Here is a 25,422-nt window from a genome sequence, read left to right on the forward strand (position 1 = left end):
TTTTCCTAAGACAAGCAGGGAATTCTGCAGTGGAGATGCAGCCTTGAACCATCTGATAGGCTGATCTCCAAGACTCGCAACAAGTGCTGCAAATGAAGACACTGTCTTTGCAGTTTCAGAGGCCTGGTGTTCACAGCAAGAGTGAAGCGTCCTCAGATAGCATGGGAAAAATGCTGAGAACTTCAGAAAAATTTGAATAGCATTTTAAGGAGGAATTGTTCATTCTATGCACAGAAAAAGGTGGAGGCCATCTGAATTGGTATTCAGTTGTCACTAAGGACAGCTTTGCGTGTATGAAGACCTGCGCAAAACTCAGTCTGCAAAATATGTCTAATTCTGGCACAATTGAAGTTTCAGGTAAATATATTTGTAATCTCAGCTATGTCCATTTAACACTGTTGTCATGCATATTTCCTTTTAAAACTTTTAAAGAATGATCTGGTCTGTCACACCATTTTCTCCTCATCATGGTCTTACACCTCTTACCACACCAAACCTCCTCTCAGCACTTCAGCTCAGAGCTGCCAGGTCTATGTTCCTTGCTCAGGGAGTTCCAGTCCCTCTTTCCAAAAAAAGCTTAGCCCTTCTGTCCATCTCTGTGAATGCCCTTTTTCCAGACACTTGTCATCTCTCTCAAACTGCTGAATCTGCTTCTCAGAATCCTGTAACCTGCCGTTCAGGAAGTTCCTGTTCTCATCATCCCTATTGTCTTTATCACACCTCTTTCCTTCACCTTATCTGCTCTTCCCAAACTAGAGGTTAGAGGTTTTGCTTTCTAGATCTACCAGCTTTGTTCTTCCCTCTTCTTCTAGAGCCTCAGTTTCCATTTCAATCCACTGGTTTCCAGGCACCCAATGACATTTTATTTTGCCATTCCTAAACTTTCTTCCCTTACCTGCTCATTGCCCTGAAGCTTCCTGATTCCCATTCCTATATGCCAGTCCTCAGCCTGGCATATGACCAAAATGTCCTGGTCTAAATATAATAGCATTACAAAAATGATGCAGTATCTTAAGAACCTAGCTCTTCTTTTCTGCAGTTGAACCTCCACCTACAACAATTCTTCACCATGCTTGTGTTTCACATGACTGTCTACAAGGTACCCAAGACCTGTCAGGGTGTTCATCAGCTTTCTCTGTTCACAGTTTCCCCAGTTCCCCAGAGAGAGGAGGCAGGAGCATTCCAAGGCAATGGTTTCTCTGACCATCACCAGAACCATGCAGAAAAGTAATTTTGCTTTTTCCCTTTCCTGAAAACAATTTGATTACATTTTTAAAAATCAAGGAAATATTACCTTGAGGCAGACAGCTATTAAAATGAGATCAAACCCAAATACTGAAAGTCAAAGGCATTCAGCAATAATGGATGCTCTTCCCAGAGCTCTTAATCCAGCAGTTGGTCTCTGTCTCTACTGAACTCATAGAATGAAATGTCTATCTTCATTTTGTATGCATATGTATGTTCCAACCTATGTAAGTATCCACTCTTTTCCTTTTGAAGACAAGCTTAAAAAATACTTTTAGTCATTTTAAGAGCATATGACTTTTTTCCCTACACTTTTGGAAAATTCACAATTTTCAGACTAGTTTCTTAAAACCAGTGTTAGGGCCTTGTAAAATCTCTGATGTAAATCAGTGAACACCTGTTCCTGCAGCTCAGGCCCAGACTGCTCTGCACAGTGAAGCAATTGTTAATGTTTATTTGCAGTATCTATGGAATAATATGGGTACTCCACAGAGAAAGAGATGGACAAAATATTATTCTCCTCTTTTTGAAGAGCTCATTATTACTGCATCCAAATTCTCATTCCCACACTGCCACCCTTCATCACTCCAAAGCCAAATGTTTAATATTTATAACTTTATCTTTGGCCAAAGAGACTTTGTATGTGACTTAAAAGGGCAGATGAGAAATCCTCAAGTCTGGGGCATTTTTAAAGAGCAGAAAGCAAGTATAATTTGGGGGTAGGAGAAACTAATTTTTATATTATATGTTTAAAATAATTAATTGCATTTTATCAATCAAAGAAACTATTGCAATGCAAGGAAGACTGATGGTGGGTTTATGTGCTGGATTCCTTTGGGCAAGATTCATGAAGAAAACGCTTATATGCACTCTGAATGCAGGCTGGTTTACACGGCAAGAGAGACTAATGAAAACAAAAAGAATGAGGCAGGACTTTCTGTGTCTGCCTATAGCAGCTGTAGGCAGTTAAATGCCTCCCTGACACCCGAACCCATCAGATCTCGGAGGGTCTGCCCTGGTTAGTGCTTGGATGGGAGATGTCCTGGCAATACTGGGGACTGTAGGTTCTAGTCCTGAGGACTTCACTGTCACTGCCCAAGCTCACTCGGCTGCGGCAGATGAACCTTATGAGTTAAAGGGTGGGGCCAGTTCCGTGCACGCTGTGCCTCACCTAAAAAATCCACTGCGCTTGAAAGACACATAGTAGAGAGCATTTTTTTTCTGCAAAATTTTGCAAGCTTTTCAAAGTAAATTATAAAATAAATATCTAGCTTCCTATCTCAGAAATCAGCACAGACACGGCATTGCCATTATTATCAACTATTGTTGTCAATAAGAATATTTTATTGGACACTTAAAATACAAAATTTTTTAAGTGAAAACTCTAAGTTTTGTAAAATCATTATTATGACAGAGAATCTAGCACTGTATAGCATGTTTTAAACAACTGTCTGAAGGGAGAAGGCCCAATATGCTGGACCCACTTCTTGGCAAAGTCTGGTGCATCCCTGGGACCAGGGTTAAAGGTGTGAAGAGAAAGACTCTCTCCTGGAACGGCCCTCAACCTTTATGGATTTTTCATGTAGGCTGTAAAGAAGTGGCAATAAGAAGTCCAAGACAAATTAAGGGGAGACTTCAGGACCTTGGGATGACTTGTTAAGGGATCAGGAGCACAAGGGGTCTTCTCCTCTGTCCTTCCAGTTGTAGGGAATGATGAGGAAAGAAAGGAAGTCTCCTTTCAGATCAGGCAGGGTTTATTGAGAGAACTTTAGATTAGGTCTGAAGGAGGAAAGGCTTGAAACTAGGCTCACTACAGATAAGCCTGGGGACAGCACACCAGTGCCTGAGGGACATTGTGCTATTGAGGTCCTCCAGTCCATTGCTTCAGTGGAAGTATGGAATAGAAATCCATGCAGCAGCAAAGACACAGGGGTCATTGATGTGTTAAAAACCATGGAAGTGCTAGGTTAATGTTTGAATTCAATAGTCTTACAGATCTTTTCCAAACTAAACAATTCTGTGCTTTTATAATCCTAAATGTGTATGTTTTTTATGTTACATGTACCAAAATCCCCGTTTTTATATTATTCTGTATAGTAGGTTCCCTATGCTGAATTGCCCCAAATAAACACCTTGTTACTACTTCCCATATATTGATTGACCCTGTTTTCCTCAAGGTTGCTTGTAAGAAAAAATCATGAGCATTATCAAGTGGTAGAAGTTCTGTCTACTCATCAGGAAGACTAAGGGCATCAGCACACTTGTTTCACATAAGGGTATGTAACTGTCTGCTTTGACCTGGGTGAAATTTCCTTCCATTCTACACTATCTCACTCCCTGCTTATCAGACCATGGTTGATGATATTGGCGTATTAAAAATTCAGAGTTATTTCATTAACTAATTACTTGCTGCAGAAAAAATTTGGTAGCAATATTAATAATAAGTAGTAACAAATCTTGTATCCCAATCCACAACAGTAGATGACTACTCAGAAGAAGTAGCAAAGGTTCAGTAGCATAAGAATAATAATTCAAAAAAAGGTTAAAACTACTGTACTTTAGACCACCAACATCCATGAAGGTAAGAAAACTAGTAATATAAATTTGATTGAGTTTAAAGTGATTGTCCCCAATACTTTCATACTTAAGTCACAGATTACTTTTGTATAGGTTTGGAATCATTTCAATCAACATTAGCTTTTCTTCCTGACAATGGAATAACTCCAACATTAATCCTAAAAAGCACTAAAACCAAAAGGTAGCATAGCACCAGAAGAAAAAGAAACCTCCACCAGTGTAAAACGCATCAGTAATTTTAAATGTCTTTCAAAACTTGAATAGGTTAATGTTACACAGGCAGGTCTCATTGCAGATCAGACACCCTTTAACCTGCAGCAGTCAGCATGAAACTGGTGTAAGGTCTGTACCATGTGCCGTGGTTAATTCAACAAAAATGCAGTCATGTGCCCACACTTGATCTAGATCAAATATGCACTCATTGTGATCCAGGAATGCGCAAATCTGCTATTAATGGACATCAAACCATGGTCTTATACGACAGAACAGCTTTAGATACTCTGCAGATTTCAATAGGCATGTTTTTTCCTTTAACATATCCAAATACTTGTAGTAGCTGTGATATTCTTTTCCACATAAATCGTTAACTTCAGATTTAAGTAAATGAAACACAAAATCAGATAAAAAATCCCAACTCCCATCCCAACAAATTCAAGTCCTCTTTGAAGGGCTGTAGATAAGTGGTTGCAATCAATTTAAATAGGTTAAAAAATATACAATGTAATGGAAATTAAGTCACATCCAGGTATTAAAACAATGAAAATTTAGAAATCTTACCTTTTTCACTAACACTTTCACTTTCAATCTCTACATCATCACAACTTGTATATTCTGGAGTGGATGCCAATTCCTCTTCTGAGCTACTCAATGAAACCTGGCGCATTTTACCTCCCTTTTTTGTTTTGTGGGGCTTTGGTGGTGGTGGTCTGACAGATTCAGACTGGTCTGAGCTAAGTGAATCATTCCGTAACATGGTCTCCATTTTTTCACGTTTTGTTTTCCGTACAGCAGAATTGGGATCCAAATGGTGCTGTTTCCTTAATGAGTCCGAGCGCCTCATGTCTGGTCTTTCCAGAGGAATTGGACTCCTCCTAGGTGTAGGAGGGCTATGATTTGTGGTCCTCTGGCGATTGGGACTTGGCCCCTGAGCCTCTCGAGTTCTTTCCATAGAATATGAACGTTGGTTTTCCATGGCAGCCCTGCGCTCAGACACTGATCTTTGTCTTGACGGCCGTTCCATCCGGAGCATAGACATCCGAGAATCTTCCAACTCTGTATTTGCCAATGAGACATCACTATGTCTCCGTTCATGACGTGCTCGGGACACTTCAGCATGAATACGCATTTGTTCCTCATATGGTTGAGGCTTGACTGGATAACGAGCCAAATTAGGATCACTTCGGTATCGTGCCTGGTATTCCTCTTCCCTCCGCTGCCTTTCATATTCTTCCCTGTTTTGTGCATCTTCTTCTTCTACCGGATACTCCTTGGAACGCCTGCGGCTCCTTCTGTTGGAATCTCTATAATCACCCGGTTCAGGTTCTTCATATAACTGAGGCCCACGTTGTGACCGTCTATCTGAATAATCTGATGGTGACCTGGGCATCGCACTGTCTGATGGAGCATACTGTGAATATTCGTCTCTCTCGTCCCTTTGGTCGTATCTTCTGTTCTGTTCTCTTGATATTGATGGGCTTCTTTTCCTAAGTAATCACAACAAGAAAGCAGAGAGAGAATTCTGTCAATATATTATGCAGCACAAATACACAGTTAATGCTAATTAAACGATAGCTGATGGGAAAAAATCCATTCATTGCATTTCTTTGTGAATGTGCTCTCACATTTTCTGTCTTAATTTAAAGAAAGCATGTCATGCAGCAAATATGTTTTTGGTGCACAGTTTAAATAAAAAACAACTTCAAAGGAAAAATGATAATACAACATTATAAAATAGAGACTTCAAATGGTACTTTGTAGTCATAACTGCTTTACAAGTACCAACATTTTATAATCCTTCGTAATCATTTTACAGTGATGTTATTTGACCATATTCTTCTACTTCATAGGGTTTTAAAATCACCATAGAAATTAAGGCTAGAAGGATCATTCAGTTAGTTTGCTTTTTTTGCAGCCATTATTGCTTAAAACCACAAATTTCAGTTCCCACAAAGCTATGTGTTGCCAACGGCAAAAAAGGAAGATCCAATGGCCACATTTCTCTAAATAAGATGATTTCAGAAGTTCTGAATTTGGAAAACAAAGCACTTTTTTCTGTTCTGTAGAAGGGAAAGAGCTTCAAAGTTCTGTCTGAGCTGATAAAAGAATCCTTCCCATCCCTATAGGGAGAGGGGTAGTAACAGTATTAGTCCAAGCGTTTGGGAAAGACACCAACCATATACCAGAATGGAGTTTCTGTGCCACATAAAACATTGACTCTTTGTCATAGATGTCGTCTGGCCACGGACAACTCCTGAGACTTCAGAGGAAGGTGGAAAAATTTATCAACAGACAGTGTTTCCTGACACTAACAAGTGGTAGATTAAAGCATGTGAATTTTTTCATATGTAATATTTTAATAAAGGGTGTTTCTGGAATATATTGTGAATGCTATGGGTTCTGTTTAAAACAACATTGCTTACTACGTGACTAGAAGGGATCAGTTAAATAGGGAGTAGGGATTCACAGGGGAAACAAACTGAAGCTTCCAAGCCTACCTTTATCAATCCTTACAAAGTAATGAGCATCTAAAGTGCTACTTCCAGACATATCCTGATTTGTGCTTGTTTTTTCACACTAGATGGATCTGAAGAAGTTACACACAGGAAACTGGACCAAAGACCCCAGATGTGGATAAGAGACAGAGGTGGGATTATCTGGGATAATATAGATAACTCAAGTTTTAAGTAATAAAATTACACATATGAAGCTATTTTTTTTTGTGTTCTCAGTCCATTTTTCATATATTTAGTTCTATTTTTATAATTAAGATCCCATTTAAAATGTTTTCTACCCTCACAAAATGGCCACTGCTCCTGAAGGGCAGCCTTGTAGGCAGCAACCAAGAGAAACTTCATAGTGTTTAGAAGGACAGGAAAAAGGCAAGCCTTTTGCCTTATTGCCACAGTGGTCCTAGAAGAACTGAAACACTTCAGTTTAGAGAAGGGGAGGAGAATCAGGTTCTGTCTTGGTGCACAGGAAAGTATAAAGTGCTCTGTGTTTAGCTGATAGGAGATAAAATGCCCTTCTCACAGCCAGAAAGGAAATGCAGTCTCTTCTCGGTAAGGGAAAACCACAAGAGTTTGAGCAGAGTGTGTGTGGCAGTGGTGATTGTCAAACGGGCATCCTGAAGTGTCTTACATACACCACGGGGTCACTAAACTGGGCTTGCAAGATTTGGACTCAGTCTTGCCTTGTAAATATTAAAGTACTTTAGCTTTACAATGGCATCTACAAATTAGAAAACTGATTAAATCTTTCAAAAATTGAAATCTTCCTGCAAAACATGAGAAATATCGTAAGCATCAGGCAGATATCTATTTGCTTATGGTCAAGCTAAGATGTTGTATCTCTCCTATTACAGTGTCATGTAAGTCCCAGCACATATCATAACCTCTGTAAGTTTACAAAATCTCTATGGATTCTGGTCCTTAGGACTCACATTGAATCACTCTAATGTTACACGAACAGAGTTTCCAAAGTCTAAAACCCGAATGGCCGACGGGAATGGACAATTAGGACAACAGAGCTACCAGAATTCATACAGTTTGCAAAGACATTGAAGTTTTCATTAAAACAACAGAGATTAGGTACAGAAATGCTTTAAGGAAGATAAATATTTTTCACTTAAATACTTCAGCTGATGAAAAATATTCCACATCCCCAAAAGAGTAGTTCCAATTACAATTTACCTAATCCCTGAAAATTTCTGTCATGACTATAATAAAAATTTGTACTCCCCTTCCCAGTTGTATAATCCATATAGGCAAACTCTATCTCTAGGCAAGCTGAATCGAAATAAATGGCACTCAGCAGTTACAGCATTCATTCATGTGGATTTCATTGCAAGATTGCATTACCTATAGATCAAGTTCTATTCACAGCCACAGATTTTTGCATAGGTTTGATCCTCCAAGTCATTAAAACACTCTAGTAAGCATGGTTTATAGGAACAGCTTCATGATACACTGTGTAACACAAAACTGTACAGAATCTAGTTTGACAAATTTCACATGTGCCTTGGAGTAGTCTGAGTGTACAAATGCTTCAGTATCAAACATCTACATACTTGTGTCTACAGCAAGATAAACAACAGCAGAGTTGTTTTAGCTACAAATAGAAGATTAGCTATATATGCACAACCCACAAATACATGTGTGCATATATATATATATGTATACACACACACACACACACATATGTATATGACTATGCATCACAGTATGCTCATATGGATGCACAGAATAGTAGACAAATCAATTCCGGAAATGTTAACTGCTATAATGTCATGGAGGGAAGGCTAAGGGGATTAAAAAGATGGATTTCTGTATGAGTAAAAACAATATTGCTGGCTGAGGAAAATGTATTTCTATCAGGAAAATGTGTCATCTGATTCACTAGCTCAGGATTCACTGAAAAATCCACCTTTTTTTCTAGCATGCACTATGTTAATGAGAGAAGGATGTGCCAATTTAGCATTACATTTTTATACCAATTGCACATTTTCTCACCTTGTGCACTACATTTACCACTAGCAGTCATTTTCCATCCTCCATTCTGTTGCTAAGACATTAACATAAGAACACCACACGTGACTGATGGAAATGCAAAGAGTATCTGGGTCCTCAGTCTATTCCAACCTTTCATGAAGGAAAAAGGTTTATACAGGTGCCCTGCATGTGGCAACTGCTGGGCCACATGCAAGAAGGACCTACCTGAAAATGTAGCACTTTTCTTCAGAGAAAGTAACCTCAAAGATAAAAGTAATTAAATTCCCAGCCTATGTTGACTGGCACTATCAGACTCCCTTTCTAATTAATTTCATTCCTGTTGAAGGCATCTAACTGCACTACTGGGATCAAATGCCAGAAGTTAATCCTATCCATCTGAAATATATTAACTGTATCCACAGCACCTGATCATCCAGAAACTTTGCTGTCAGGAGAGGGCTCAGCCTGCCCTGCAGTCACCACACCACTTGGCATTCAAGCCTATCATTTTCTTTACTGGTCATCACAGCACAAGTAGCCCCCCTTTACGTTCAACAATCTTTTAATTTAAAAAAATTTGTGCCATAAACATAGTTGTACAATGTATGCTATATATTTTAAACCGGAGTTATGAAACCATGGTAGGAGGAACAGTACTTGTGAAAACTTATGGCCAGTCACTACTATTAAAAATCTGCTGTTATTTTTAGACCACTAGCTAATTCTCCCTCACCTTCACAAGCTTCTGTCTAATCCATTTCTCAACATTAACTACCTTAAAATATACCTCAATAAATGCCTTTCATCATGTACTTCCAGATGGATACCCCATGGAAAATGACTACTGCTTTTCCGGGACTTTCCTGGAACTTAAAAGTTAAGAGAACTTTAAGGGTGTAATACACACCCTCCAGCTGCAAGCTCAACTAAGCACTATATAACTCTTGTCAGAAGGATTACCGTCTTCTCAAAAGGTTACTGCACCACTGAAAAATCCTCCAGGCCATTGTGATTACTGCTTGTTTGAAACAACCATAAAATAAAATCTCTGTTATGGTTAAAAAAACTCTAGAACATGCATAAATCTGTCAGGCACAGTTTATAAATACTTTTTTTTTCAGAAGTAGAATCAGAAACTTATTTTTTCCTAATTATTACCATGTTTTATTTTTGTTGTAATCTATCAATACAGGCATTTGGTCCTTTAACAGCCCATAACCTCACACTGATGCAAACCTTATTTGCAGTGCACTACAGACATCACTAATATTATGAAAAAGCAAATAGCTTGACTGTAACCTGATCTCCTGCTCATAAAGTTGAATTATTCAAGTCCCCCATGCTACAATGGAATTAATCACTTAAAATATGACATGGGGGAATATAAGACAGCTACTCAGCTTTGATGGCTGTGATTTCCATAATGGAACTAAATAGCTCAAAAATCTTTGACATTCATTTGTATTCTTCCTCAAAGAGAAAACACTCTTCTGCTTTGATTTTGATTTTTAAAAAATTAACCCAACTGTGCTGTAGAAATTGAGATTTTAAAAAACAGGTTTCTATCACATTTCAAAAGTCACAGATATTCAAAAACATTGTAATATGGAAAGTATTTATGTCACTGTCAAAACTACACGTCAGGTCTTCCTGCTACAAATCTTGTTCTCAGACTAATAGAAAACATATTTGAACTGGAGAAAGTATCATTCAAAAGACATATTTAAACATATGGGTACCTGAATTAATCTGCATTTACTTGAAAATTCTATAAATTAGAAGCTTTCAGTCAATTTAAAACAAGTAAGAGCTCAGTGGGCCTGAGCCATCATCTACTATTTAAGAACTGAATATTGGTCATTTACTTGTAAGGCTTAATTATAATTAGCTAGATAATATTTTTATATTTTTTTCTGTTTCCTTTGAATTAGTAAGGAATGAAATTGACAGGAAAATCAAAACAAAATATTTCTCTTGCACATATTTCAATTTTGCTTAACTCTTTGCAAAATGTGATCGTTGAGTATATGAAAGAATAATTCAGAGAAGGTAAAACTTCACATTTGCCACTGAAACTCTGTCACAAAAGCCATGCAAGGGACAAGGCTTCTGTTAGAGACCTCATCAAATAGACTGAGCACAGCTTTGTCTCGCCATTACTTATGGCTCCTGTCAGGGAAACAGCATTTATTGGTTCCTGAGTGATCGCTGAAGAATAGCTCTTCTCCTATTCAAAAATTTTATATTTCCATATGTTGTATTCAACAGATAGTCAGACACTTTTTTAAAACAATAGTGACAAGGAGCAGATAAAACACTATCATGACACCTTACATAGAGGTTTCTGGGCTGCCAGAAGGTGAGCTGAACACACTCTGGACTTTATAACCAAAACTCCCATGAGAGCAATGAACCCCAAAATCTTGCTATGCAAAATTAAGGTTTAGCTGCCTTTCCCTGGGACGGTCCTACTCTCTCACTTATGAAAGTATTTTCACAGACTTCCATTGCTATACTAAAGAATCTGCAAAATGTTTACCTATTTTTGGCAGTGTTTTTAAGTGACTGGCTGGTACTGATTTAACTCCTTTTCTCATTCTCTGCTTATAACTTTTACTTTTGCTGAGTCACGTTGTGCATGAGAATTCATTTTTGCTCTCTGAAGCAGTTGTGGCTCCAGTTCTAAAAAAAAATGAGCTTTTTCTGATTTTCTACCAAGACCTTTTATCATTTCTCCTGTGCTGTCTATTTTTATACTAAATTAATTTTCTGATCTGTCTGTACCCTCTCCTTCGTTTCTCACTCCCTCAAAATAAGATTAAGAATGTAAGCAAGCAATGCACAATTCACAAGTTAATTAAAGAGCCTACTCTGACAAAAAGAAAAGGTGTTTATTGCCTTTCTTGGCCAATACAGTTTTAAACACATTGCCTTGTAGTACGTCTACAACTCAGACATGTAAGCAATTCACTTAGTAAAGTTCACATAAGACAATATTCCATTCCTCATTTCAGCCATGCCTTGTAAATTTTATTTTATAACAATCATACTTTGGACCATTTGAATATCTTTTAGCTAAATATCTCCAAATAATAATGAATTAAGTTTACAATGATGATTCAAAAATTTACTGAAGCATGACACTGGTAGTGCAGATGTTGATCACTATTAGATTTTATCTGAAAATATGAATTCACTGACTTCAGGCTTGTATGAATGGAATGAAAGGAAATCTGCAGTAACAAAACATTAACATAATTAAACTTACCACTGATAAAAATTTTGCTTTGACCTCAACATGATTGCACAGACATACCAAACAATACGATCCTTTCCTATACAAGCAATTCAGCAAAAATTCAGCAATGCAGCAGGGCTAACTTCAATTTGTGCTAGAAAATGAGTTATAATATGGAAAGAATGAGTAACTGCCAATCAGAACTAGTGATTTTAAGTATCACCTGCTAATCAGTAAATATTTAGACAATAAGGTTTTCCTTTTTTTTTAAATTAAATCCAGAACCTCACAGATAGGAAAATTGGCTCAACTCATAAAAATTACTTTGTTCTCCTTTACTTTGACTGAGTATTCAGTGGCCCTTATATCATATAATCTGATTTTAGAGAACCGCAAAATGAGAAATAAAATAAGCATATTTTAATCTGAGTGTTCATTCATCTATATTGATGAATGCCTATCTTTTATAAGTGAAACATTCTGAGATTTTTCTTTATTTCTACTTTTGAACATTTTCAAAATTAGTATTTTGCTAATAGATAAATTAGAAATATCTCACTACTTTTTCAATAAAAAATTAGTGTTAAAAAAGCAGCTAATCATAAAAACAATAGCAAATTGATTAAATATTATTCAAGCATAATTGGTCAGAATGTGCATTTTTATTATCTATTTTAGTACTGACACTACAGAAATAATATGCAGAAGTCTGGAATCAATTAACAGCTGTCATAGAACAGGATTCAAATTAGTTTAAAACCCATGGTGATAAAAGAACAGAAGGTCACAGAAACAAACATAAGTAGGAGTAAATGCAATAGTGAACTGTTACTAAAAAGGACAGATAATTGAAATACAGAGATATTTCAAAATTTCACATATACTATTTTTATTAAAAGAACTTTTCAAGAAATATTTTTGTCACAGAAAACAGAAGACAAATCAAGAAACTAAATTAAAGTATAAGACTTTGTTAATGATAATATTCTCATATATCTGAAGCACAAGAAAAAGTTTTTCAGTACTTTCACTGAGGTTTTTTGCTAAAATTAAAAAGCATCTTCCTAATCATCCCCCAAAAGAACAAAAAATGCTGAGTGTTAGCATTGTTTTCAAACAACACATTCAGCATCTTTCTTCCTTGCTTTACCTTTTGATCAGCCACTGCACATCTGGGAAGTTGGAAGCCTCGGGTTCATGAGAATACATCAATTTCTGTTCTCACTAGTGCTTTCATTTAATCCTCTAGGTTCGGTGAAATCATAGGAACAGTCTCTTAATTCTGAGACACAATTTTTAGGTATATTTTACAATCCTTTCCATTCCCCAAAAATGCAATTATAAAATATAAGGCATATAGGAAAAAAAATCTAGTATATGAAACAACAGCAATTCAAGTCAGGGAGGTGACCCAAAGGGAAGCTATTGAGAGCATGAGAGGAGTGTTATAGTTTAATGCTGTTACCATGTGCTGTATATAGCTGGAGGTCAAGTAAGAATTTACCCTATAAGGAGGATTATGGTACTTAGCTGATTAGTGCCTTGCTACAGTACTATTGCCTACAAATGTACATGCTGGTCAGGGCATTTCATTTAGACCATTTTTAAAATTGTGCAGTTCCAGTATTTCTTGTTTTGTGATTCTACTTCCAGCATTTACTTTGTATTCTAGGCCTCAAATTGTTATGTAATATCTATCAGTTTTAATTTGGACCAGGTTAAATTTTGATGTAATTTTCAATCATTAGGCTAAAATACCCAAGACATCTACTTCAGTCTGATGTGCTGAACATACTCTAAAACTGAAATACCTTTTCTTACATAGCATTAAAAAAAAAGAGAGAAAACAAGAAGTGAAAATCAATAGACGACTTATTTCCAGAACACACATTCAAAATACTGTGAGAATGTGAAAATAATAGAAAGCAAACATGTAGACAGCCTCATTTGCATTAAATAATTATAGACACATTTTCCAGTTTTCCACAGCATCTTCTGTCTATGCAAACTAGTTTGCAAATAAATTTTGTTTAATATAAAAACCATATACAACCCATATTTGACTATAATAAATTTGAGCCATGATAAAGTGTCATGATATGGGAAAAATACAGACTTCGTTGCAACCTAGATTTTTCTCCACCTCAATAATAGTAAATTCAGACTCCTACAAAAGGCTTTCTAACACCAAAGTTTTTTCTCTCAGCCTTCATAGAGTACATATCATAATATACTTTATGTTAACCGCATTTGATCTAATTTTGAATCTAATCTTTTTGAAGTGTTTCAGTTTCTTAATGCAGGGATTGTTTAGCAGGTTCTTTTACCAGCAGATGAAAGTATCCTGTTTCTTCAAAGGAAACCATTAAGTCTGATGAAGAGGAGAATTTCCTTACAGACACTCCATTATTACAAGGGTATTATCACCACTACATAAAAATTACAGCTTCTTCAATAATGATTAAACTAAGAAAATATTAGCAACATGAACTGTCATTTGAGAATTGCTTTGCCTAGTAAAGTCTCTGGAGGTGTTTTGGACTGCTGAACTCCTAAAACTGTAATTTTACTAATGAACCTGAGTCAACGTATCTTTTCTTCTTTACTTTTTTCCCTCCTCACTGTGTCCACAATTATGTATGATATCATATATATATATATGATATCATACAATGAACTTTAGTTTTAAAATATCTCTGTGATTCATTTTTCAGTCTGTAAGAGATTAAATAGATGATACTAAGTTGTTTTGATGCCTCCACAGTAAAAATGTCCTTATTATTAAATCTAGTGAATTAAATCTGTGGTGGCTCATCAGTGACTGATGAGCATTCTGCAGCAGCTTCTCCAAGACAAGGCTGTCAGGCTCAGCATGTTCATAATAGGAAACATCAGCTGGACCACTATGAAATGAGGTAGGTGCATTCAATAATTCTTGGAAATTACCACAGTACATAAAACTGTCAATTTCCTATTCAACTGTCAATCTCAATATGCTGGTGAGATAAGATTAAATGTCAGTATTTTAAAACAGCACTTAAGTCTATCCAACATAGAACCAGATCACAAGTTTATGGAAAAATTATTTGCATTTCTATAAAAACTTTTAGCACCTATATTATATACTGGTAGGACATGATTCTGCAAAGCTTTTCTAGCAAGAGAATTTTCTCCACAGTAGATTGAGCAGTGGGCTGCAATGCACAGTCCTGTGAGCCCCAATTTGCAGGATTGAGTAGTTATGGCTGCCTAGACAGAACTCCTTCAGTCCAGGTCTCAGGGCTCAGGTAGAAGGTAGGGATGTCCACCATGCCTGTGCCACCTGAGTTTTCAGAGACACTATCTGAAAAACTTCCCACCATGTAGCAACAACATCACGTGTATGACAATCATGTGGTTTCTGAAAGGCTGAAAGGCCATCCTTAGATACCCAGTTCAGATGCCTGAATTAGGTATTTCTAACAAAGCTACTTTGCTTTTCTGCAGGGCTGATGCCTGCTCTAGATATTCCCCCTCTTGGTCTCTGGTCACCTTTTAGAGATATCTGCACTAGAAACAGGCTCAACGGCACTTTCCAAAGAAAACTTATTCACAGGTCTTTGTAAGAATCTATATGAAAGATCACTAGCTACTCTAGAAGGTGTGTGGAAATGAACAAGTACTTGGAAGTGAAAAGGGTAACCCTGGCTGCCTAGCAGCTTTTATACAGAAAGGTAGCACCTGGTTAAGACGACAACTATACAGAACATACAGAGGAAAATATCACCCTCTTCTAGCAGGAAGTAAACCGTTGTTGAATAGTCCTTATAGAATTACTAGAAAGAAAACAGTGATTAATAAAATACACTGAAATACAAAACTAGGTTTCTTCCAATAGAGTTGTGTGGGAATCAAAGGCACTTTAGAGTGAAATAACTAAAATAAGCCTAAACAAGCACTTAGATATATTCTGCATTCTACTGCAATGAACGTAAACTTAATTACTCTACTTCTACTTAAAAAAGAAAATAAGACACCAGTTTTTTATATTCCACAAGAGAAATGAATGCTCATTTTGTAACTCCATGTGTATATAAACATCCCAACTAATTCATGTGTTCCAGTTCCTGTCATCAACATTACTTGCTTTACCCAATAAACTAGTTTTCAGCAGGTTTCTACAAAGTCAAGATACAAATGAAATTGTAACCAAAGTTCAGCCTATGTATTAGCAGATTTTGGACCTAACATTGATCTACTTTTCCATTAATTACAGTATTTCTAGAAAAGGTATGAGAATAATCAAAAGAAGGTCTGCCAATACCAACTAGACTCAATTGGTAAATGGTTAAGAAACATTGAGAGGGAATTGTTCAATTCATCCAGGTTCTCAGCACCTTCAATAACACAAGTGCAGATGATACAAACTGGAAGAAACTATTGACTCTCTCGAAGGCAGGGGGGGGCCTGCAGAGAGACCTCAACAAATTAGAGGATGGGCAATCACCAACCATGTGACCTTCAACAAGGGAAAGTGCCAGATCCTGCATGTGGGACAGGGCAACCCCAGGTGCATGTAAGACTGGGAAATGAGATGCTGGAAAGCAGTGCCGTGGAAAGAGATCCAGGGATGCTGGTGGGTGACAAGTTGAATATGAGTCAGCAGTGCTGGCAGCCAGGAGGGCAAACCGTGTCCTGGGGTGCATCAGGCACAGCATTGCCATCTGGTCGATGGAGGGGATTGTCCCACACTGCTCTGCAATGGGATGGCCTCACCTGGAATATTATGTGCAGTTTTGGACACCACAATGTAAGAAAGATATTAAGCTGCTAGAGAGTGTCCAGAGGAGGCCAATGAAGATGGTGAAGCTGTATGAGGAGCGGCTGAGGGCACTTGGTCTGTTCAGCCTGGAGGAGACTGAGAGAAGACCTCACTGTAGTTACAACTTCCTCGTGAGGGGAGGAGGATGGGCAGGCCCTGATCTCTTTTCTGTGGTGACCAGTGACAGGACCTGAGGGAATGGCCTGAAGTTCCACCAGCAGAGGCTCAAGCTGGATATTAGAAAAGGAGTCTTCATGAGAGGGTGTTTGGGTGCTGAAACAGGGACGTGGTCACAGCTCCAAGGCTACCACGTTCAAGAATCATTTAGATGTTACTCTCAGGCACATAGTTTGATTCTTGAGGATGGTCTTATGCAGGGCCAGGAGTTTGACTCAATGTTCCTTGTGGCTCCCTTCCACTTCAGAATATAATGTGAATTTATGAAGCCTATTGTAAAAGTTACAAACACTCTCAGTAACTCAGTCTTAAGAGTGATCAGTCAGCTAAGGAAACACAGAAAGGAACAAGAAAACAGTAACAAAACAAAAAAAAAGGAAAATAATGATTTAAAACATTTTATGAAGACACTCATGAAATATTCTTGAGATTGATGATGACTTCATCACTCTCAGAACTGTTATTGCTTATATGAACAGCTTTCACAAGTGAATAATCAAGAGTCATTTTAATGGGGACATGTGAAAAGCAATTTTATAACCTGATTCCACGACCAAGCTCAAGCAACAGCTTAAGCGGGATTTTTTAACATATATTACTTCCAAAGATCAAGAGACAATTAATCCTCTGGACTTCTTTCTTAAGCTCACTGACTATTAAAGGCAGGTTCAACACAGACTTGACTTCCTTTCCTGATCCCCTCTATTGTCAAGCTACCTACTGTCTAACAATAATTATGATAGTTTCATGTAGTACAGCAAAACACAAATACTCTATATATTCTAACACAGAGGTTCTTTTGCTCTGGTGTCCTCAAACCAAACATAGTTTTCTTCCAGTAACACAATCTGCACTCAGATTTTATCACAACACCTGCTTATGCATTTTTTAAACTTTGCAATTCTTGTCATGCTCAGTAGTTGACTGGCATCATTTTGAGGCCAGGTGACAAAAGAGCAAACAAATGGAAATGCACCTTATATAGACATACTTTTCCTGAATCCACATATATTCCTGATCTTTGCCATCAAAAGCGTCTTGTGATCATGGAGAAATCTCATTAGCAACACCAGGGATCCATCTACATTCCTATATCACTTTTTAACAAGAGGGTTTCAGATGTAGTGCGTGATTCAGTCCAACTGCAAATCAGGTCTCTTCCAGTAGAGAATCTACATCGGACCTTCCAATAAAGCATATTTTTGAAGCATTTATCTGCAGAGCCTTTTCCTGAGAGATCATATTATCTTTCTGGGTCATCTTTTATGACAACATCTGAGGATAGGCAAGAAAAAAAGCAGGAATTGGATTGAACTGTATGTCTTCATATGAACTGGACTAATGGAGGCTTTTTTCAAGGAATGATTCAAGATCAGCACAGGAGATAAAATAGAAGCTCACTGATACCAGAAGTAGATAATAAGCAAATAGCAAGACTGCAAATGGCAATGTAAATTAGAAAACTCCCAGAATTCTTGGTTTGAGGTGACCCACAGAATTTTCTTACAGTAAGTGGTATACTGAGGAATAGTGGTACAATTAATCTACAATTATTAACAATTACTTTTACAGCTAAAAGGATTTAACATGCTATCTTCCCCATTCTTATGCAATATTGTGATGCAGATTGCAGAGTGGAAGATGCCTGGCCTTGAGCTCAAGTTCAGGTGCAATCACAGCATTTAAGCAAAGCCTCCAGTGCTGCAGCTGTAGGAGGAAGTTTCAATGCTCACTGCCCATGTTCTCTTGTACGGAGTTCATGATGCATATAACACAAATACAAACATACTCTGACTAGAAACAGCACTTCATTCTTCTGAATTTGCTACTTTAGATGAAAAAGAAGTAAGTCCATGGAAAAGATAAAACCTTTATTTGTAATTCAGATGGATAATGCAAGGAGTAGAGTGATTTATGACTCAGTCTTCATGAAAATTTCAGACAAGCAGTTATGAAATTGATGGGCTACTGTGCATTCAGAACGTGACCACCTTCAGATTATTCCTCTATGCCTTCAGCATAAGATGAAATGGAGAAGCAGAAGAAAGAGGGAAGGATACATCTGCAGAATTTCAAAGAAAAGGCTGTGGGAAAAGAAAGAGGAACAGAAGCAAAAGAGCATGTGAAGCATTATCTGTACCTACTGTAAATGAGGTTTTCTTCATTACATTAGGAGGTCTATTTAGCGGTTCTGATATCAACAATTTTACTCCAGCAGAGTCTGAGATTCTCAAAAATGCCTAACATCTCAGTCCATATTTCATTGCTTTTCCCAAAACCATTACTTAAAGACAGATAATCTTCACCAGAAAAACTATTTTCCTCTTATTACTTTAATCTGAGTAGAAATGCTGCTGTAGGGGATTTAAAGCCTCTTTATAGCTTTTCCATAACATCCAGCAAAATTGCGCTCTGAACTTCAGGAATCTATGTGAAAAACTGTTTAAAATAAATGTTTCTTAAAATAATAAGCCCTGACCATAGCATGATCATTTTTTTTTCTGAGTAAATTGTAATATGGAAAAACATTAATAAGTCTGAGCATTATTTTTGAATATTCAGTATAGAAAATTTAATGACAAAGTGAATGGTTGAAACAAAAATTTTGTTCTAACAAAAAAAATTTTTAAGACTTTATAATGCTAAAGAGTAAAAACACTTCTAGTAATACTAATAATTTTCTGTAGTGTGACTGCAGAACATGCATTGTCTCATCTTTGAAGGATTAGTCACCCATTCCTTGAAGGATGATGTTCCTGTCACACATCTTGTAGTGATGGTTAATAACACAAAGTTATCCAGTCAGGTAAGCTACCAGCAGCCAGTAAGTGTTTAAATCATGAAATCAAGTGCATGTATTTAGTCATATCCAGAGAACTCGAGTTCAATAAGATTTAATACTGTGATTTTTGCAAAAGGAGAACTGACAGCAGGCAATAATTATTCCAGGCATCACTGGATTTTTTTTCATTATAGTTGACTTTATTAAGTCTTTTAATCTGTTTCTTCCTGTTGCTATGATAAAAATTAAGAAAATAAATTCAAATTATTGGGCCAAATGCAAAATTATGCATTTATAACAAAGTTTAATATGACATTTATTATCAGTAATCATCTCCTACTGGTATCACTATTAATATTGTGGCATCTAGACCTCTAAAGCTGGAAAAACAATGCATTAAAAAAAAGGGGAAGAAAAGGAAAAAAAAAGAGAGATCTTACTGCTAAATCACACACTAGATTTTCTGATGAAAAGTAGAATTTCAGAAAAAAGAAATGACTATATGGATAACTGCAGCCTTTACTGTATGTGGTTAAAATTAAGTATTGGTGGGAAGCCTGATTTATAGATGAAGATATCCAAACAGACATTACTTTAATTGTAATTCCAGGCATGACCAACAGATATTTCCAGTTTTTAAAAGACATCCAGAGATCTGTCAGTGAGATGAAAGCTGGCTGAGACAATGGGCAATCATGCCATACGTTTAATAAAGTTTCCAAACTTTTAACCAGTAGAGTGTTGACAATTCCATTAAACAGTTTCCCTGTAAACCAGTTTTCAGGGCTTAAACAGCTAACATCAAAATGCTCAATAAACGCATGTTTATGAACCCTCTGGACCACTTTATATAAATCAAGATTTATACCCTTACATAAATCATATTATTGCTATTTTACCACATTCTTATCAGTAAAAAAATTATTTTTCTTATGTTTTTATAACGAACACAAAACTAAGCATGGAAAGTAAATGTCTTTAGAATTCAAATCTCTGTTCCTAAACCCCAGATTACATCACTTCTGAAAGAGAAAACAATTTGCTAGAGCTTGTAAAACACTTTTGAAATAAACAAAGCTAAAATTAAGCATGTTATACTGTTGTAGTTAAAAAGTGCAACTGTTTTTCTTCTCAGCATTTAATGAGGACATTGTGCAGGGCATAAAATGACTGCTGGATCAAAAAGGTGAGTGGGAGAGAAGAAAAGATGCTCCTTTATCTTCTCTAGAATATTGCACCTACATTTGTCACATTTCCAAAGACATGTATATGGAAATTTATCAATTCTCAAAATTCAGTATGCCCCTGAAGTATGAACCTCAGGCTTAAAAAAGCCTTGGAAATTTTTACATATTTTTTTCTCTTGAAAATCATACTTCAGTGAGTTCATTAATTTGAGTTTTCTACACATCACATCTTTCTAAATCCATAGCATCCCTTGCTTCCATGCCAATGCAGTTGGACCACATTTTATTATTATATTAGAGTAGAAAATATACAAAGTTACAAATAAATTATATTTTCTAGCATTCAGAATGAAAATTATTTTTACAATAAATACATTAATATTTTATTAAAATTTCCAGCCTTCTGGCATAGATTATTTAACTATTTTTACATATCTTTCAAAAATATTAATTATATAATGAAATAATTATATAAAGTAAACAGATTAGTGTAAAAGAGGTTTTATATTCCACGAATGTATATTGGTTTTGAACAGTCAAACGGTTGGGTTTTCTCTCAGAAAGAGAGAGTTTTTAAAAATAACTGTAGAGTTTAGTTGATATTCTCTAAAACTACTTTTCATACTGGAGAGTACATGCTGGGGCTGCATTGTACTTTCCAGTTGAAGGAACAGCAAAAGGAGACAACTGCACATTTATTCTGATATTCACTAGAAAAAGCCTTCAATCCCTGCAAAACAAAAACCATACATGTTCACTCCGAGGGACACAATATAAATGTGAATATAAGATCCTTTCGGCAAAAAATGACTCATGCATTTAGTCTTTGTTCTTTTTCTCTTATGGCTCGTATGAAATGCTACAAAATACTGGGTCACTGAATATACAATATATAACTGCACACTAGTGTCACAAAGGCATGCTCCTTTACAGCATCTTTTAATAATAGGACAAGGCTAACCAATTCAAAAGATGCAATGCAGTCTACTGAACAAGCCATAAAAGTGATATGTCTCAGTCTACATTATGGCTGTGCTTAAGAAATGTAATTAACTGGTGGAGAAACAACAGAAGAATCTAATCAGAGATGGATTTCTCAGAGAACTCAGTGCCCTGTACAGACAGAGTTTTCATCAGAATTCTCAGAAAAAGCCAGTGAAAATAAAATCATCAGAGTAAAATATACAGTAATAAACATTCTGCTTTTTGTTTATTTTCCAAAGTTGAGACACCAAAACAGCAGAAATATCTACAAAAATGAAGGTACTGGGTCACTTATTCAGAAGGATTATATTCCAAGAAAATGTAGGATGATCACAAAATTTAAATCCTCTAAAGGAGACTGAAATCTTTTGAAGACTATTATCTTTACTCTTCTATGATCCACCAGATATTATGCAATAGTCTGGATATGTATATACTTAGTTTTTCCACCTGTGTATGTAATAAATATTTATCTACTTATTGTTTAGGCTCTGCAGATTAGAGAGGTACATAAAAATTTTACAGATAGAGGCAGAAACACTTTTTGGTAATTTATTTCAAGAGTAAAGTCTTAAAAAAAGAATAAAAATCTGATTTTACAGATAGCTTTTGCAGTCATCACTTTCTCAGATAAACCCTTTTACTCATATATAGAGACTTAATCAGTTTGCCTTTTTGTAGGAATAATCATGAGAAGACAAAAAATAAAAAAAGCAAATATTTACTTACCTTACAGTAATTGGAGTTCTGTGAGATGTATCGCTTTGATGCACAGACACCTCAGGCACTCAACGTGTAATCTTAAGGCCATCAATATTTGTTGGGGCTCTACCTCAGTGCTCTGCCCTGCTCCCTACAAGGCTGGAAAGGGCCATGTGAGGTCCTGCAGCTCTGTTGCCACTGCAGAACCCGGACTGCTCAGTGGTGAGCAGGGAAGAAGCCCCATGCTCCACATGCACAGGATGCCTCCAGCAACCACAGGTTTTGACATCTGCTTTCTTTTCTAATGACAGGTCATCAGCAACTCCTTTCTGCTGACTCACAAACAGTAACCTGATATGTAGAACCTAGATGCTCCAAGTCCATCTAAAAATGACTCATACAAGTCTGACAAAATGAGCAGCATACCTATGAGCCTCAAGTTCAGCATGTTCATATTCCTTTAAAATAATTTACTAAAATAGTGAAAAAAATAGAAAACCTGTCCCAGAAATACCAAATCACTCAACGATTCACAACGTTTTATTCTAGACAGAGTGTCTTCCCAGAAACAAATTTAAAAGGGAGGAAATGTTGATTATGCTTCTGTAAGCTTTTTTAAAATTAACTACAGGTAAGCATCATAGAAAGCTTATAACTCAGGGTTTCATAAACCTTCATCATAAATCTGACGAAAGGGGTAGTCACAAATAAACCTTGTTACTTCTCAAATTCACTATCAAATTAAATTTGAACATAAAAGTGATGCTGTCAAAGGGATGTGGAATTTCAGTCTTGGCAGAAAAGAATGATTTTCTATACCACTTTGCTCACTGAGCCTTACAATGCATTAATCTTGTTATCCCTATCTGTTCAAAATAATTTAATTTTTATTTTACTGCCAAATGCCATCAGAAATACAAAGGGATTATATTTTTCTTGTACTTTGAGGTACATAATAATGGTATCTTAGTAAATCATGTTTACCTAACAAAAGCTGAATGAATACTATACCTAACATTATCAAGACTGCATGAAGATAAAATTGTTATCAAGATAAAATTCATGACTAAATAAATTTTTGCTGTGTTCAGTAGCAATAAAATCTGATCTGTAACAATGAGTCTGTGTATGTGTATTTGAAATCTCCTATCTGAAACTTGGCATGTATAGAAAAAATCAGAACTAGAAAACTAGTACATGTACCCAAAACCATATCATTCTGTACCTTAAACAAAAATCAAATCTAGTATATTTTACGTTAGAATTAACAGATTTTCTTCCATCTGACATGCTGCACTGTGATCTGCTTTAAATATCCTGCTTTGCAAAGAAAATAAATTGTGGTTAATTATCTCTGTACAATATGGAACAAGAACCATAATTTCCAACATATACTTTAATGGGTGCACAAGTATTTCCAGAGCATTATATATATCCTCTGTATATTTACATGGGGATATTCAAACACTCTGTATGCTAGACTAGAGAATCTGCTCTTCCCAGGTTCCCTCTACAGTCAGTCGAGAGAGGCAGAAGATTCTAATGGGCAACTCAGAAGAGAAAAATAAGTTTAGGTTCTCTGAATCATCCCCTGAACTCACCTCTCTCCACTGACTATGAACAGAGCCAAGGGAGATGAGCTACACGCTAAAGCTAAAATTTATGAACTTTTAGCATGGTACCATATTGTGTAAAGTGTGAATAAACTACCATAGTCCTCATGGCTAAGAACTGGCATCTACATTTCTTTTGGACAATGCTTTGCAAAAAGAAGAAACATTCAGTGACGTAGGCAATTTCCAAAAATACTAGATGAAATTGAAACTTCTGCCTTATACTGAACATTACCTGTCAAGATGCCTAAACTGACAATCATCATCATCCTCATTAAGACTCAGTCATAGATCCAGAAGAAAAGCAGCCTAAAAACATTATCAATGTGCTTTTTAACAGAACAGCTGCCTTTTTTACATTAAAAAAATATTGAATTTTCATTAAAACAAATGGAACAACAAACCACAGACCCAAGAGACTGGGTCATCTCCTCTCATTGGCAAAAGCCAGCAGTTTAGGTACTCCAGAGCAAGCTCCCTAAACCCCAGTCAGGCCCCTAAACTCACCAGAAGGAAATGGCACTTAGAAAATCCAAGAAATTTTAGATGTCTCTCCTAGTAAGAGGTTAATTTTCTTCCCCTAAAATTGTTCATTTCTCTCCTTTTACTCTTAAGGAAAACTAGACAACCAAGACACAGATTTCTACACTGTAGGCTTTTAAACTCAAATGAAATTAATCCAAATTTAAGCCAAAAGCACTATTCCAACAAAACGGAAAAAATAAAAAATAGGAAATCCGAAACAGACAAAGGCAAAGGCAAACCAATCATGTAGAAAATAAGGAATATACAAATAGGATAGCCATGCTCTAAGTGGAAAATATGTGACAGAAAACCAAGTTTTACTAGGATAAGGGTACAAAGGAAAAAAAGAAACCAATCCAACTTTAGGATTATTATGGCATAGGTGGGGTGGTAGGGTACAGGTGATGCAGCTTCTGCATCGTGTGTTGAGACCAATGTCGTATTGATCTAAAACTATACAAGTAGTACTACCTGTAGTCATACCTGATCTGGATGCTGTTTAAGAGTCTGGCTATTTCTAACACTTTGTCAATGATTCTCCAACTTCTCATGACATGAAAAATCAAAATATACTGAAAAATATTAAACAATGGTTTTTTTAATAGGGCCACTGTGCATCTCGGTCTCCCTCTGATGGTGTTCACACTAACTAACAAGAATTGCACAAGCAGCTTATTTACTACTAGGATAGAGAGCATTTTATAGAAACACAGAAAGGTTCATGTTGGAAGAGATCTTAAAGATCATCCAGTTCCAATCCATGGGCAAGGATGCTTTCCACTACCAAGTTGCTCAGAGCTCCATGGTCTTGAACACTTCCAGGGATAAGGCATCCACAGCTTCTCTCGTCAACTTATGTCAGTGCCTTACCACCCTCATCATGGG

The 25,422-nt window shown here is 36.4% G+C and overlaps 1 protein-coding gene across 35 annotated transcripts in view; it reads right to left on the bottom strand.

The window, feature by feature from the left end:
• Positions 1–25,422, bottom strand: part of RIMS2 (regulating synaptic membrane exocytosis 2) — a 448,599-nt gene that overhangs the window by 252,113 nt on the left and 171,064 nt on the right. For all 35 annotated transcript variants that reach the window (XM_071554038.1, XM_071554007.1, XM_071554005.1 and 32 more), the window contains one exon: positions 4,600–5,525. In XM_071554038.1, coding sequence (XP_071410139.1) covers positions 4,600–5,525 — 926 coding nt within the window. The remainder of the gene's footprint in view (positions 1–4,599; positions 5,526–25,422) is intronic.

This window comes from Pithys albifrons, chromosome 4, assembly GCF_047495875.1.
Source record: "Pithys albifrons albifrons isolate INPA30051 chromosome 4, PitAlb_v1, whole genome shotgun sequence".
NCBI classification, from domain to species: domain Eukaryota; kingdom Metazoa; phylum Chordata; class Aves; order Passeriformes; family Thamnophilidae; genus Pithys; species Pithys albifrons.